The following is a 16313-nucleotide window of genomic DNA, read 5'->3' on the forward strand; positions in this document are numbered from 1 at the left end:
TGAAAGTTTGGGAGTAAGAAGTGAAAGTTTGGGAGTAAGAAGTGAAAGTTTGGGAGTAAGAAGCAGTGATAGTGAAATCTGTCAGAGTAAGAGGCAGTGAAAGTGAAAGTTGTCAGAGCAGTGAAAGGTGTATTGTATTCCTTCCCACAAACTGGCCCCTATGAAGCTTTGGCAAAGGTGAATGATAGTATTATTCACCTTGCCAAATTGATACACAGATGATCCAGTTTCTGCAGTAGGAAAGGACCTGTCAGACAGGAGGTACTAAATCTGTCATCAGCTCTGCAGGTTACCTGGTGGGGCTGTTCTCTCTCCATCAACAGGAGTCTGTAGCAAATAGCCTGTCTTGGGACAGCACTGCCATCCCTGCCCCAGGCACCCTGTTGGTGGTGCATTTCTTTCAGTGATCAAAATACCCAATTTAAAAAAAATTTCCACAACCACCCAAATAGATGAAATTAGTGTACTGTAAATGGGTTAATGATGGCAGGGATTTAATTTTGCCGTATTGAGAAAATTGAGTGTTCTCATTGCTTTTAACCTTCTCCCTGCTGCCTAACTCTGTAACTAAAATGGAATTGGGTGCCAAACAGCTACTTCAGAGTTGAAACAAGGCGGTAGGGTGGTCAGAAGACAAAAAAAGTTTGTGCTGATTTTCAGTTTTCAGGTCACTGACTCACTGCGAAAACCGCGAGTATACAACCACTGCGAACATTTCGCCTTTTTACAGTACAACTTATAAGTCAAAGTTTGACCCATATGCCCTACTGTATTCCATCCCTATGGCACCTGGCTGGCAGCTTCCCATTTGTTTGCCCCTGATGCCATGCAGCGTACCCTGTCAGCCTCTGTGGCAGGACTTTGACTGATGAACTGATATTTGAACAGAGAAAGGAAGCCAGAAAACAAGACAAGGTCTGCCCACTCAAGCAGGGGAAGATTTCATCTTAGATAAGATCTTTCGGCCCTTGGGAAATATACAAAGAACAAAGGGCTGTAAGAATGTTGTTTGGACATAAAGACTTGGTTGTTGTGGGCTGTTCTGCTGTGTCAGTAAAAATCTCTGCCAAGTCGGTTAAAAGAATTCCTTCCTTGGTAGAAAAGACCATCATTTAGAATACCTTGTTTCTATCATCAAGGAGACAAGATAAAACAATATATCTACAAAGGCTCAAAATATTTCTTGGAGGTTCATGTATGACTATGAGGTCTCCCAAATGGTTGTTGTTGAGCGTTCTGCTGTGTCAATGAAAATCTCTGCCAAGTCGGTAAACAGAATTCCTTTCTTTCAGAAGATTGAATGGAAGTCCACCGAGGACGACCAGGGAATGTGCCAGATGAAGGGACTGATGAAGGTAGGTATTCTCACCAGGCAGATGTACCTTACACCTTGGTGGTCTTGCCTTACAGTCAATGGTATAGAGGTAAAGAAAGTCATGCCACATTTAGATGAAAATGTCAGACTTGTGCCCAGAGAACAACACAAAAGCCTTTGTGTGTCAAGTTTGTGTGTTTTGCTATGCCACACAAATTTTCCTTAGCAAAACACAAGAAAAGTGACTAGAGAACTTTTGTGTTTTTCATACATATTTCTGTCAAAGTGAAATAGAAATGATGTGACAGCATTGTAGCCCATTTGTATCAGCATTAGAACTTTTTGTGTAAAGTTTGAATTTAAAAGTGTCTGAAGGCCTGTACAAATGGTCTTCACTTTTTGTAACAGTTGTTCTGCTATGATGTCATGTTAATTACTCTTGGATGCCAATTGAATGAATTTCTGGTTGCCTTTGAACTCGACGTTGTACTTGAAAATGAAACCTTCCCTGGAGATACACAATAAGATCCAAGCCTGAGTGTCATCCAAGTTAGTTAACCTTGCTGATGGGGAGAGTATGGGAGCCCAGGTAAACTCACAAGGATGACACTCAGGCTAATATTATGAGATCCATGTACACTGTAAGATCCGTCCTAAGGCCACACCAATTTAATTTCTTGGCTAACAGATTTTTATTTTAGAAAAAAACAAAATGCCAGGCTTCTGTTTTTATGATTTTTTTTTCTAAATTTTTTTTATTTTTAAATTCGTTAACCAAGAAATTAAATTGGTGTGGCCTCAGGCAAACATTATAAGATCCATGTTACACTATAACCTCCTGACACCTGCCTGTCTCCCCCCCATAGCACGAGTGCCACAACTTCATCCGTGTTCTGGAACTCAGGAACGACTCCACGCTCTTCGTCTGCGGAACCAACGCGTACGACCCCAAGTGCCGAGACTATCCGGTAAGCAGCGTGCTCGTCTACGTTTCGTTGCCATCGTGATGTATGAAAGACGCAAGATTTCTGAATGTTGTACTCTGGCCCAAGCGAAAACTTCACACCAAATTTATATGTTAAACCTTTTTCTCTTCCTAAGTTCCTTGCCATGTTGGTGTTCAACTGTGCCTTTTAGTTCCCATTTTCTTTACAAACAGCATCCCATTGACAGGGTCTAATTGGTTGTGACACTGCTGAGTTGAGCCTTTCCATTTTGCGCCTTCCTCAGACCCTGACTACTGCACACAGACCAAACTGTCCCTAATTAAAGTAAAGGACAGTTAAAAAACAGATGTCTGTATCCTCCAGAACTCAAACTGTCCTCTGGCTCTACTGAGACTTATGAGATCACTTTCCCCAGACTGTCCTTAAAGCTGTAATTTAGACTAAGCCCTCTGTCTCAGCCCCAACCTTAAATCACCTGCTGACCAGGTACTTAAGTCTAGATGGGCCTCGTTCTTAAGGCCTGATAGCTTGTCCTTAAGACTGCATGACCCTGGTTCTAAAGGTCTGATAGCCTTTAGAACAGCTTTAAGACCTGTTCTCAATGTCCGCCTCTGTCTGACTGTGATCAGTAACCATGGACAGTTGCTACAGGTAATTACAGTTTCTCCTGGCACAATGGTAAACTTCTTGTTTTTGTGTTGAGGTGATTCTGTGCTCGGTGTGGCAGATACAGTTACTCTGCAATTACAGTGCCATAGAGGGATGAACAACACCTTACACATTACCACACACCACACACCACACCACTGATGGACCCAAACCTGAAAGGCCTCAGTATGCTGAAAGTGTTTACAACCCTCCTTTATCTGCAAAAGTTCTGTGACTGCAACTGACAGCATTCAGGACAACAAGCTCTCCATCCTCTGATACAACATCGCTTATATTCAGTGTGAAGTTTGGGCATGAAGACAAGATGCCCAAAAAATAAAAATAAATAAATAAATAAATAAAAAATAAAAAATAAAAAAATAAATAAAAAAAAATAAAAATAAACATGACGGATCCTTCTGACTGCTGCCTCTCCCCACCCTCTGACTTTTACTACACAAGTGTGAGGTTTGGAGCTGGAGACAAGTGTAGGTTGTGCAGAGGAGGATAATGTTTGAAGAAGTCCTGATGAGTTTGGGGCTGACGACAGCACTAGTATAGGCTGTACAGAGTTTGGAGCTGAAGACAATACTTAAGGTTGTACAGAAAAGGTTAAGGTTTGAGGAAATCCTGATCAGTGTTTAGTTTGGAGCTGAAGACGTGAGTATACGCTGTACAGAGGAGATGACTGACTATGCCATAGTTTGAGGGTTTGGAGATAATTTGGAGCTGAAGACAAGACGGATCGCCCCTCCTGACTGCTGCCCCTCTCAGCCACCCCGATTCGTCATCTCCCGCTTCCCGCAATTAAAATAATCATCGCGGGACGATCCTCTCAGCGGGATCACGGCCGAAGCGCCGCCGTTGCCGCCGCCATGCATCATCCTGACAACCGGCAATTTCATGCGGAGTTTCTGTCGTACAGATCGGCCGGAAATGACGTCTGCATTCTTGGAGCAGAGTTGGGCGGATCTGTTAGCCTTCACCAGGCTACACGGATCCCTGGAAAGACTAGAAATTGCTACATTAAAACTGAAATTGACCAAAAATTTAGAATTAAATCAAAATAGACAAATTGAGAATTGAAATTGACAGATAACTTGCCAGAGGAGTCAGCTACTGTACTGATATGTACTTCCCCGTCTGTCTAACAACTGTGACAAGTTATCTGTCTATTTTGCCAATTCCTTCCCATTCCAGCGACCTGTGGACTTGCATCATTCTGACAACCGGCAATTTCACGCGGAGTCTCTGTCAGACGAGCGTTGTCCCTCCCCATACAAATCAGCCGGGATCCGTCCTCAGCGGACCCTAATTCCCATCTCAGGAAGGACACTTGGCCCCTCGGGGAGATGCTTTGTGGAGGAAACGGTTGCCGTGGCTACGGTTTCTATAGAGGATTGTGCTCCGAGTGTTCCTGCTCATTTCCCGTAAATAGGCTGTCGGCAGTGATGTGGGGGAGAGAAAAGGCGCGGGACGAGCGAATCGGCTAATGGATTTGTCAAGTTCAGGGTTTGACCCGAGCGGAGCGCATACCGGAGCGATTACGTGCAAACAGCGAGCAGAACGGGACGTTGATTACGAGAAACACTTCCGCAGCGCACAACATAACACAGATGGGGGAGGGGGGCAACACTAATGGGTGTAACTCTGGTAGCCTGGATATCTGACTCTTTCCAGGGCCTTCACAAGCTAGCATTTAGCCTGGATGCCAAACTGTTCCCAGGGCCTACACAGGCCAGCTCCTAGCCTGGATGCCAGACTGTTCCCAGGACCTACACAAGCCAGCTCCTAGCCTGGATTCCAGACTGTTTCGAGGGCCTACACAGGCCATCTCCTAGCCTGCATATCTGACTGTTCCCAGGCTGACACAGGCCAGCTCCTAGCCTCCGGGACAAAAATGCCCAAGGAAATCTTAACAATCGTTGGTAGCAAAGATGAAAATGGTATGACTAGCAATGTTTTCAGAACATTGTTTTTTGAGGAACTTGTTTAAAGCCAAAGGAACTGAAGCTGAAAATTTTTAACGTTAGCATCACCGGTGCAGGCTTGTAGAAATAAAGTGTTTCAAGCCCTGCCGATAGAATGCTAACCTGACGTGCATAGAGGCACGGTTGGCGTGGCGATGGGGTTCCGGAATTGATGCCGGTTTTCCCGCGGACTGAGGTGCGGAACAGATGACCTTTTCCGGTTGTCCGACGGGAGATTCGGCGTCATTAAAACAAACTGCGGAGCTGGTAATAACCCTGAACCCGGGCCAGATGGGACCGCACGGCACTGCGACTTACATGGAGGGAGTTAAACCATCATGGGACAGGGAAATTGTCAGGTTTACAGGAGAGGCTGTTGCAGATGGAGTCGCAACAAGGATAACTCATGTCCCCTACACATACAGTACATTGTACCAGACCAAAAGTCAACAACATGTCGCCCCAATTCTACATGATGTTTCACAACTTATGAGAATTAGTTATTACTAATGCAATACACACAGGACACCTACCACACAGAATTTAATAGTTACACCTGTCCAGAAGAACTAAGCTTTGAACCCTGTATTCAGCCCCCGACTATGAGTTGGCTATCTATCCTCTTTAGCTGTACGTAAGTTTTGTGTTTTCCAGTTGGAGGTGTTTTTGTAGATGATGATGATGATGTTGAAGATGATGCTAAAGATGATGATGATGTTGAAGATGATTTGTGATGATGATGATCATGTAGATGTTGATGCAGATGATGTGTCTAAACCTTTCGTTGTGTTTTCCAGTTGGAGAGGTTTTCGGAGCGTTCGTACAGCGGCGGCGCCCCGACCATGTCCGGCATCGCAAAGTGTCCGTTCGACCCCAGTCACAAGAACACTGCCGTCTTCGCAGGTAAGCTGAAGCCATCATGTGTTTTGTATATTATGTATGCAGACAAACGCAAAACATTCTTGATTTTATTAAGTATTGGTTCCGTGTGTAAAGTGCATCATTTCTGGATCAAAATTGAACTGTAATTGTCAATACAAAAAAAATTGGACTTAACCAAATCTTAACTTTTTCTTTTCAACTTTGATCCAGAATGACTGATACCAACACAGAAGATCTTTCAAGTGTGGTTCATTTCTGTTGGCTACAATCTTTGATTGTTTTAGCTGCTACGTTGCAGGTGCCTATTTCAGCCCTGGTACCTCAGATCTAGCTTTATCCTTCTGAATCTGACCCTCTGACCTGACTGGCCAGTAGCTTTGATTGGGGAGGGGGGGGGGTGTTACTTGCAAGGAGGTTTTCAGTGAAGCCCCTTCCATATACTGACGTCATCATTTCCGTGAGGAGTAGGACATGAAACAATGGATATGTAAAGTGCAGGGGAATCAGGAATGCAATTTTCCTTTGGACAAGGTGACCTTGGAGTTTGTGGGGAGGGGGGTGGTTACGTGCAAGGAGTTTGTCAGTGGAGCCCCTTCCATACTGACGTCATAATTTCCGTGGGGAGTAGGACATGAAACAATGGACATGTAAAAGTGCAGCTGAATCAGGAATGCAATTTTCCAATGGACAAGGTGACCTTGGGAGCTCGTGGGGAGGGGGGCAGCCAGTTTGGCGATGCAGGGTAACAGCTGACTGGGAAAGAACGTTGCAGTGCAGGAATGTCCAAATGGTAGTCTGACAGGGTGTGTGCTCGGAGGAATACTGAGCAGTGTTAGCTGAATCTTTCCTTTGAGGAATACTGAATAGTAAGCCATTCATGTAAGGAATTCTAAACAGCCCAAGCAAAGTCTTTTAAGGAATACTGAACAGTCTAAGAAAAGTTTAGTCTCTGAGGAATACTGATCATGAACAGTCAAAGCTAAGTCTTTCTGCTGAGGAATTCAAACCAGTCAAAGCTAAGTCATTCCACTAAAGAATATTGAATAATCATAGCTACAAAATTTAAGTCTTTCCTGTAATGAATTCTTAACAGTCAAAGCTAAGTCATATCTCTAAGGAATACCGAGTAGTCTTAACTACAAACGTAAGTCTTTCTTCTAAAGAATACGGAGTAGTCTTAACTGACAAACCATAAATCCTTCCCCTAAGGGATCCTGACTTGCCTGAGCAGAAAGCCTGGTTCTGTGTGTTCTGCATCGTACGGTTCTCCTCTATCTGATCACCCCTAGATACAGAAGCCTCCTCCTGTAATTGAATTTCCCAGATAGGCAGGTGGCCAAATAGCTTTAATTTCCTCGGATGTTCAAGTCCATTGCCGTCTGGGCCCCGCGGGGTTCAACCTTTGGCTGGCGCTGATAAAATGGGTGGAGAGTTTGGAATTGGAGGATTTGTGGGGCGGACATAAGGAGTTGGGGATGGCTGGGGAGATAGCAGGGAAACAGCGCTCAGTTTCATCGTAAAACTCCCTGTAATCAGGTAACTGTAGGTCAGCTGGTGCTGTTAGTAGTAAAGGGCTGTGGTGTGTGAGTAGCAGTTATCCTCTCAGTCTAACTCTAAGGAACACTGAGCCTTCTAAGCAAAGTCTATCTTCTAAGGAATACTGAACAGTCTAAGATGTCCTTTTTCTAAGAAAAACTGAACAGTCAAAGCTAAGTCGTCCCTCAAAGGAATCCTGACTAGTCTTAAGAGCAGCTGTCTGTAAAAACCAAGCAAAATGAGGAAAAAGTGGCCAAGTTCAAAAAATGAAATTTTCTTAGATTTTGTGTGGTGGTAGGGTCTTGGCCCAAACCTACAAAAATGGGAAAGTTTTGGGTCGGAGGTTACCAGTTGCCATGGCAACCGCCATTTTTCAAAATGGCGGATTTTTGCCTTGTGAAGGCCTCTCTCTCGCTCAAAATGGACCATCTTTGGCCTACTGTAACGCCCACAAATGAACAGAAATGTTGCTGCCTCTAACATATTATATCATCCATATCTTAACAAGACAAATGATGTAAAGTGTTGCTCAAAATGTTTTGGCAGTGAGATGCAACAAACGTTTAAAGATGACCTGTTTTTGTAAAATTTCAAAATTGACAAAACGCCATTTTTTTGACGTTTTTAGCAAGTAATACCTCCTTAAAAGGCACTTCAAATTTGTTGATTTTTGGCACAACTCTAGTTTAGACTTTTATAAATATCATATTAAAAAAGATGTTTGGGTTCTCAATGGGGCGGGCCACAGTGACCCAGAGACTAAGCCATTTTTTTCCATTGTAGCAGAATTTCAACCACAGAATTGAAGGTGAAATAAACATGTGCAACTTGGTGATTGAGATAAGAATGACTTTTCTTTAACTTTTTTATGCTGCAAGAAACCTGCCTAGCACTGAGAAAAGTATTTTGTAACAGTTGACGGTTGGTTGCCATGGCAACGGTCATCTTTGTTGTTAATGATGGATTTTCACATGGTTGTATTAGGAAAACATCCCTACCTGCTGATTGCACTGGAGATATGGACATAACTTTTATATTTCCATATAGCATGGTTTTCAACGTTTCATAGACCAAAAGTTCAAGATCAAGCATAAAGATTAAGAGGGTGTACTAGGGGGTTATCAGAACCAATGAAATCAGAATTTTCATCTTGCTAAATTTTAGTCATTTTTAAGGGGCTTTCATCATTGGCAATGTTGATGAATGGTTTTACCATTGTTGGAGAGAGGAACATCTATTGAGTCAACAACTAACATTGTTTTATTGGGACACGCATAACGGGAGCCGTGACTTAAGGGTCTTTATGTGTATTTTTCGTGTTTTGAAACTGACACGAAATAAGTGAGGTAATCACGTCTCACTACGGTGTGAGCTATGGCCATCTTTGTGTCGCTGTATGATAATCACAGATAGATGCCATGAAATGCTTACAATAATTAGAAATGTTAATTAGGGAACTACATAGGGTTTATAGGGACACTTGAAATAGAATAAAGCTGTTTTACACATTCTATTATTCTCTAAGACATCAATCACTAAGTTACTTACTCAATCATTTTGTGTATTCACTATGTGGTACATAAAGACAAAGGGTCCGCATGCATTGGGGTTATCATGACTCCACATACCAGGGGTATAATACCGTATAGGTGAAAACATTGATAAAGATAAAAGAACTAAGGCGCATTGCGGAACACTTCTGTTTACCACTTCCTATGTTAAGATTGACCTCTTACGTACATCCACTGGAGAATATTGTAGACACATTTTAGACGTTTAATCTTTGGATAGTTTTGTGAATACTTTCTGTATCTGTGCTGATTTTGACCTACAACTTGCTACTGCAGGTCAACCTATAGCTGAACTAGAATTTTAGGCTTTTCTTAAATCAGTGGCTTTTAGTTTCTAAAATAGTGAAAAAATTGTATATTGTTGATATGATACACGTAAAAAATTCTGAAGGCACTCATCACTGAGGTACTCGGACATCGGATATACAATTTTTTGTTTCGCAATGCCGTTTCCCTCAAATTCATTGTGACAGAATGCATAAAAAAGTATGCAGTAAATATAGAATGATTGTATAAAAAGAAATCTTAACTTGATTAGCATAAATAGTCAAATCAAAGTATAGTCCCTGAAAAAAATACAAGGCCCCTCTTAAGCTCAGTTCATTAACTTTGTTTTAATGAGCTATCGGTTAAAAGTACTACTTCGTCTTCAATTTTATGATGGTCTACCCATTATAATTTTAAAATTGTATAAACAATCTTAAAAACAACTGTCTCCGCATCTAGATGTATCATATCAGATGTATTGCGTCCTACTACTCCCCTTTTTTGTCAGTGGGAGTTGCAGAAGGTCAAATACTTTACTGTGCGCATAACTATGACATTTACATGTACCTTGTGAATATCCGTCATTAAGTATGGCCGTTTCACATTTATATAATGATAAAGATGTAAGAAATAATGTTATGTAATCATATACTTAAACAATATTGTTTGGAGGCAAATTACAATTGATATTTATAAGGGTATTAAGGGAGGTTATGATTATCTGTAAGTGTAAAGAATTGTGTGCTGCACATGTACACATTGTCCCGGTTTTTATTTGGCTTTGGTTGTGATCCATGTATGTCCATATTCTGTTAGTAGTTGTATTGGTAATTCATTTTGGAAAACCAATTAAGAGAGAAAATAAAAGAATGGCTGTTGCCATGGCAACCAGCAATCAACTGTTATAAAAAAGTGCCAGGTAGGTTCCTTGCAGCATAAAGGATTTAAAAAAAACATCTTATCATCTCAAGTTCCACCTTGCCAATCCTGAAGACGAACCAATTTTGAACCTTTGCAAGATTGTTACCATGGTAACCAGCTGTCGGTCCTGAAGAAACCTACTTTTCTAAGTGATAGGTAGGTTTCTTTGTTACATGAAAAAACGTCAGATTTCATTTTCTTTACATATATAGCAAAGCTATGGATGTTTTCCTCCTACAACAATGTGAACATCAACCATTAAGAACAAATATGGCCGTTGCCATGGCAACCAGCAGTCAATTGTTACAAAATACTTTTCTATGTGCCATGCATTCATCAACTTTGCCCATGATGGATGAAAAAGCCCCTTAAAAATGACTAAAATTTAGCAAGATGAAAATTCTGATTTCATTGGTTCTGATAACCCCCTAGTACACCCTCTTAATCTTTATGCTTGATCTTGAACTTTTGGTCTATGAAACGTTGAAAACCATGCTATATGGAAATATAAAAGTTATGTCCATATCTCCAGTGCAATCAGCAGGTAGGGATGTTTTCCTAATACAACCATGTGAAAATCCATCATTAACAACAAAGATGACCGTTGCCATGGCAACCAACCGTCAACTGTTACAAAATACTTTTCTCAGTGCTAGGCAGGTTTCTTGCAGCATAAAAAAGTTAAAGAAAAGTCATTCTTATCTCAATCACCAAGTTGCACATGTTTATTTCACCTTCAATTCTGTGGTTGAAATTCTGCTACAATGGAAAAAATGGCTTAGTCTCTGGGTCACTGTGGCCCGCCCCATTGAGAACCCAAACATCTTTTTTAATATGATATTTATAAAAGTCTAAACTAGAGTTGTGCCAAAAATCAACAAATTTGAAGTGCCTTTTAAGGAGGTATTACTTGCTAAAAACGTCAAAAAAATGGCGTTTTGTCAATTTTGAAATTTTACAAAAACAGGTCATCTTTAAACGTTTGTTGCATCTCACTGCCAAAACATTTTGAGCAACACTTTACATCATTTGTCTTGTTAAGATATGGATGATATAATATGTTAGAGGCAGCAACATTTCTGTTCATTTGTGGGCGTTACAGTAGGCCAAAGATGGTCCATTTTGAGCGAGAGAGAGGCCTTCACAAGGCGAAAATCCGCCATTTTGAAAAATGGCGGTTGCCATGGCAACTGGTAACCTCCGACCCAAAACTTTCCCATTTTTGTAGGTTTGGGCCAAGACCCTACCACCACACAAAATCTAAGAAAATTTCATTTTTTGAACTTGGCCACCTTATGCTTGGTTTTTACAGACAGCTGCTCTTAAGTATTAAACGTAAGTCGTTCTTTAAGGGCTACTAACTGAGTCTGAGTCAAGCCCATGCCAGATAGCAGGAAGACAAAGCTCAGTTTCATCGTAACCCCCCCTGTAATCAGGTTACCTCAGGTGTACTCAGTATGTGACTACACCAGAATGTGAATGTTTTTCTCTTTTAGGCAAAGAAGAAACACTTAAAAGATTTATAAGGAAAGAAAGACCACAGTGCACAGTAGTTGGAAAGCTACTGAATATCCAGAAAGGATTTGTGCTGCTGGAAACGTTAAATCTCTGTGAAACAAGATAAACACAGATCAAAGAAAACAGTGTTTTCTTTAAGTTCTTTGTTTGCAGAACTTGGTGACTGTTGTAGACTTTTTTGTTTGTTTGTTTCTTTGTTGACCATGATATTTGTTGTCAACAGATGGGAAGCTGTACTCCGCTACCGTTGCGGACTTCACGGCGCGAGACACGGTGATCTACCGGAGTCTGGGGTACTCCGAACCCTACGACCCCACGCTGAAGACCGAGCAGTACGACTCCAAGTGGCTGAACGAACCAAGCTTCATCAAATCCTTCGAACACGGAAACAAGGTCTTCTTCTTCTTCAAGGAAACCGCTGTTGAGTACATCAACTGTGGAAAGGTACCGAGAGTTACTCCCATTTTTACTGTCGTTTGTTACCAAAGCAGTGAAAGCTGTGAAGGCATTTTTTAAAACAAAGTTGTAATAACAGTACGGTTCCTATGTCAGTCTAGATGTCAGCAGTTTTGGAACTTAAGCTTGAAGACAGTTTTTGGTAATTTCAGGGATTAACCAAGCACAACATTTTGTTTGCTGTTTGTTAAAGTTGCTTCAGAAAATTTACTGTTGTTGTTGTAACTGTCTCCATAGACGATCTACTCCCAGATCTACTAAGGATGACCAGCGCGTTGTTGTTGTAACTGTTGTTGTACCTTTTGTCCCCAGACGATCTACTCCCGGGCCGTGCGAGTCTGTAAAGATGATCAGGGCGTTGTTGTTGTTGTAACTGATGTTGTTGTAACTGTTGTTGTAACTGTTGTTGTACCTTTTGTCCCCAGACGATCTACTCCCGGGTTGCGCGGGTCTGTAAGGACGACCAGGGCGGGCAGCGCGTGCTGCAGAACCGCTGGACGACCTTCATGAAGGCGCGGCTGAACTGCTCCGTGCCCGGAGAGTACCCGTTCTACTTCGACGAAATCCAGGCCATGACGGACCTGATCCAGGTCGGGGACAGCTACCGCATGTACGCAGTCTTCACCACGCCACAGAACAGCATTTCAGGTACAGCCTTTGTTGGTTTGTTATTTGTGTATGCAGTTTTCACCACAGCAGCAGCTGGTTATATTACACCAAACGACCTGTCACACCTAACCTTTGCACCAGTAGATGTAGGCACTTTTAACAGCTATCTTACAATAATGCTCCTTCAGTACTTGGTGGCAATGAGTTGTGGGGAAAAATATATTTGTGTTGATAACGTAGATTTCTGGTATGTTGTTTGTTACATGTATAAGGGTTGGGTGTACAATGGTGGTGTTTGATAGCTATTTTCTGTTATTTTCTTTGTATTATCATGTACAAATGTGTATGTGTTGTTTCCCCCCAGGATCTGCGGTGTGTGCGTTTGACATGGAGAATATCACTGTTTGTTTGTTTGTTTGTTTGTTTGTTTGTTTACTAAGTTCCGTGTGTTCCCCCCCCAGGATCTGCTGTGTGTGCGTTTGACATGGAGAACATCACGGAGGCGTTCGACGGGAAGTACAAGGAGCAGGAGACGACGCAGTCAACATGGCTGCCCGTCCCGCCCAACCGCGTGCCGTCCCCCCGCCCCGGGAACTGCGTCAACAACTCCAAACTCGTGCCCGACACCACGCTGAACTTCGTGAAGACGCACCCGCTGATGGACAGCGCGGTCGGGGCGTGGGGCGGGGAGCCGCTCTTCATCAAGACGGGGTCGGCAAGGTTCACCGCCATCGCCGTGGATACGGCGGCGGGAATCGGGAACCACCTGGTCATGTTCATCGGCACCAACACCGGCAAGGTGAGACAACAACAAGGTGTACAGGGGGTTGTAGTCTTAGTCTTAAGAATACTGGACAAAAACCCCTATGGGGCATCGTGTCCAGGGTGAGGTGCACAGCTAAGTGCGGCCGGTGGTGGAGTGTTCAAAACAAAACTGTACATAAAAAGTGAAAAACATCTACAGTGTACAGGGGGGGTTGTACAGGAGGAGTGGGCATTTAACACACAAGCTTTGGCAATCTTTTGTGCTAGATGTGGAAGAAAAACAGTTCAAAACAGTGTGCCAGGAGGTGAAGCCGATTATTGATCAGTATTGATATTGATATTTCAAGCTGAATATTGACCGGGTACATTAGAAACATAATCAGTTCCTCAGTGCTCTTGTCCAGATTTTCACCGTTTCCTTCTCCAGATTACCAAGATGTTGTACCTTGTCTTCTGGTGCTTAAGATGTTTGTCTCCTCCCCAGGTGCTGAAGATCCTGTATGTTGACGGGAGGCAGGTTTTCCTGGAGGAGATCGAGGTGATGGACCAGGACACGCCCGAGGCCGAGCGCTCCATCCTGAACCTCCGCCTCGTCCAGAAGACGCCCGGCGAGAAGGTCCTCGTGGCCGTGACCCAGCGCAAGGTCGTGCAGGTGCCCCTCGCTCGCTGTCAGCGCTACAGCTCCTGCAGGTAGGCTTCCACCCCTTCGAGAGTGGTACAGCCCAGATATAGCACACATCCTTCCTAGTAATGGACTGTTCTACTGTAGATAAAGGGATGCACATTTCCTGTTGTCATTATCATACATGTTTAGTGTAACCCCCAGTTAGCTCTCAGGTCGTGTGTGAAGGGTTAAAGTTCAGGTCTGCTCAGGAATGTCGTGTGTGGAAGGTTAAAGTTCAGTTCTGTTGAGGCAGGTTGTGTGTGAAGGGTTATAGTTCAAGACATAGCTGTCAGGGTTCAGTACTGTTGAGGACAGAGGTTAACCTGTGGTTGTTTCTTATAGGTCGTGTGTGAAGGCTCAGGACCCGTACTGTGGGTGGAGCGGCGACAACAACGACTGTCGGGAGGCGTGAGTACACTTCACCTTTAACCTTTAACCTATGTCAGATGTTCACCCTTTGTCTCACCATTAACCTTTGTCAGATGTTGATGTAAAGCTAAACTGAAAAATGTTTCAAACAAGAAGAAGATTTTTTGTTTTACTGACAACAACCATCTGTAGTTTCCGGACAGTGCGCCTGACTGACACGGATTACTGACAAATCTTGGTTCATTTTTCCAGTGTTTCAAACACCCTCCAAGACATCCTTAACGGCGACCACACCAGCTTCAGCGGTTACACCTGCTCAGGTGAGTCAAGCCTTACATCTTTAGTCTTATGTGTAGCAGGTTAGTTGGTTAGCCTGCATGAAAAAGATCTTATAATCGTATTAATGTTATACTGGCTGCATTGAAGCATACGACATGTACTAAACAAATATTACTTACTGGATTGAAGCAAATTTTCTGGCGTCAAATGTGAAAAACACTTACTACTGTATATTCCAACCCAGATGACTGTTCTTAACTGTTCCTTCTGTTTTTCCCTGCAGGATTCAGCGACTACGGAGGTAAGTCACGGTCCACTCTGGCGGCAGTTCTAGCATTACAGACACAAATGTACATGTTCCCTCACACACACAGAAATGTACTTCTCACACTCACAGACACACAAACCACACAAGTGTTCTGTAGAACGTATTGCCTATTCGGGAGTGTGAAGAAGATTTTCCCATCCAATGATGCTGAAGACAGTAACTTTCGTGGTCAGTAGGATAAAGCAAACCCTGAATAACGTGTCTTTACGAGGACAAAGAGTCGCAGGTGTCCTCACCAATGTTAGTCACAACCATGCCATAATATCTCCTGTGCAATATTACTGATAAATGGTATTTCTGTCAAATGAAGTACATATTCCTTCCTAACCGTCAGTCATAATAGTTAAGAGACAAAACTGACATAAACTGAGATGAGAAGTTTGTTCCCAAAAGGCTTAAATACTGACATTCTGGTGTGAATTCTTGCCGTACTAAAGCCGTCTTTTTCAGCTACAATCTGATCTCCACTAGCCTTACTTACCAAATCAGCCACTTTGATCCAGTCTAAATGTACTAAACTGAAAACCTTTTATATTTATCACAATTCCCTTTGTTGTTTTGATTTCCGTACTGTTGTTTTTGTTGTTATGATTATCGTTTCCGTTGGTGTGCAACTTTTTTTCTTTGTTTTCTTTCCTTGGCCCCATAGATACGAGTCCCCAGTCTACACAGGCGCCGTGTGAGTGCCGATCGCCGGGTTAGTAAGAAACATCTCCTCCCTAGTCTCTGCCTAACTCTGAGACTCTCCATTCCACTGCAAACCCTCCCTCCACTTTCCGTTCTGTTCTCTAAAGTCTGTCAGTGACATTGAACTCTGTACGTCCGAGCAGAGTCGAGACGAGCTTGCAAGCAGCAGCCGTGTGCACAGTACAACAAGGTGGCTGTTAGCTGATAACCATGATAATTATATATAATTGTAACACACCTTATCATGTACAGTTATAACACCTGTTAGGTAACACACCTGGAGTAACATGTACAGTTAGTGTAGCGGGTAAGGAATTGGGAGGGTTTAGAGACTCGGGTTTTCCTATGGTAAGCAGTAATTCCACACAATCTCTCGCTGTGACAATTGTTACTCTTAGTAACAGTGCTAACATTGATGTTTCGTTGAGTTATGGGGGGAATCTAATATATGATTACGACTCAAACACATCTCTAAGGCCTAGCTACTGCCCAGATAGAAACCAGCTCTTTAGATAGATGCAGCTGCGAACAGCTTAAGTCTAAAGCTTGGTTAACACGTCCGGCTCGGGTATCAGGTGCTT

The 16313-nt window shown here is 42.7% G+C and overlaps 1 protein-coding gene across 9 annotated transcripts in view; it reads left to right on the top strand.

The window, feature by feature from the left end:
* The window catches only part of LOC136427114 (semaphorin-1A-like), a 145479-nt gene that overhangs the window by 118768 nt on the left and 10398 nt on the right, over positions 1-16313 (top strand). For 7 of the 9 annotated variants that reach the window (XM_066415836.1, XM_066415834.1, XM_066415840.1 and 4 more), the window contains 11 exons: positions 1293-1355; positions 2182-2283; positions 5678-5783; positions 11799-12019; positions 12457-12679; positions 13102-13439; positions 13890-14095; positions 14412-14477; positions 14691-14758; positions 15001-15018; positions 15695-15742. In XM_066415836.1, coding sequence (XP_066271933.1) covers positions 1293-1355; positions 2182-2283; positions 5678-5783; positions 11799-12019; positions 12457-12679; positions 13102-13439; positions 13890-14095; positions 14412-14477; positions 14691-14758; positions 15001-15018; positions 15695-15742 — 1459 coding nt within the window. The remainder of the gene's footprint in view (positions 1-1292; positions 1356-2181; positions 2284-5677; positions 5784-11798; positions 12020-12456; positions 12680-13101; positions 13440-13889; positions 14096-14411; positions 14478-14690; positions 14759-15000; positions 15019-15694; positions 15743-16313) is intronic. The other 2 variants (XM_066415839.1, XM_066415842.1) reach the window with 2 other exon arrangements.

Source organism: Branchiostoma lanceolatum, chromosome 2 (assembly GCF_035083965.1).
Source record: "Branchiostoma lanceolatum isolate klBraLanc5 chromosome 2, klBraLanc5.hap2, whole genome shotgun sequence".
Taxonomy (NCBI): Eukaryota; Metazoa; Chordata; class Leptocardii; order Amphioxiformes; family Branchiostomatidae; genus Branchiostoma; species Branchiostoma lanceolatum.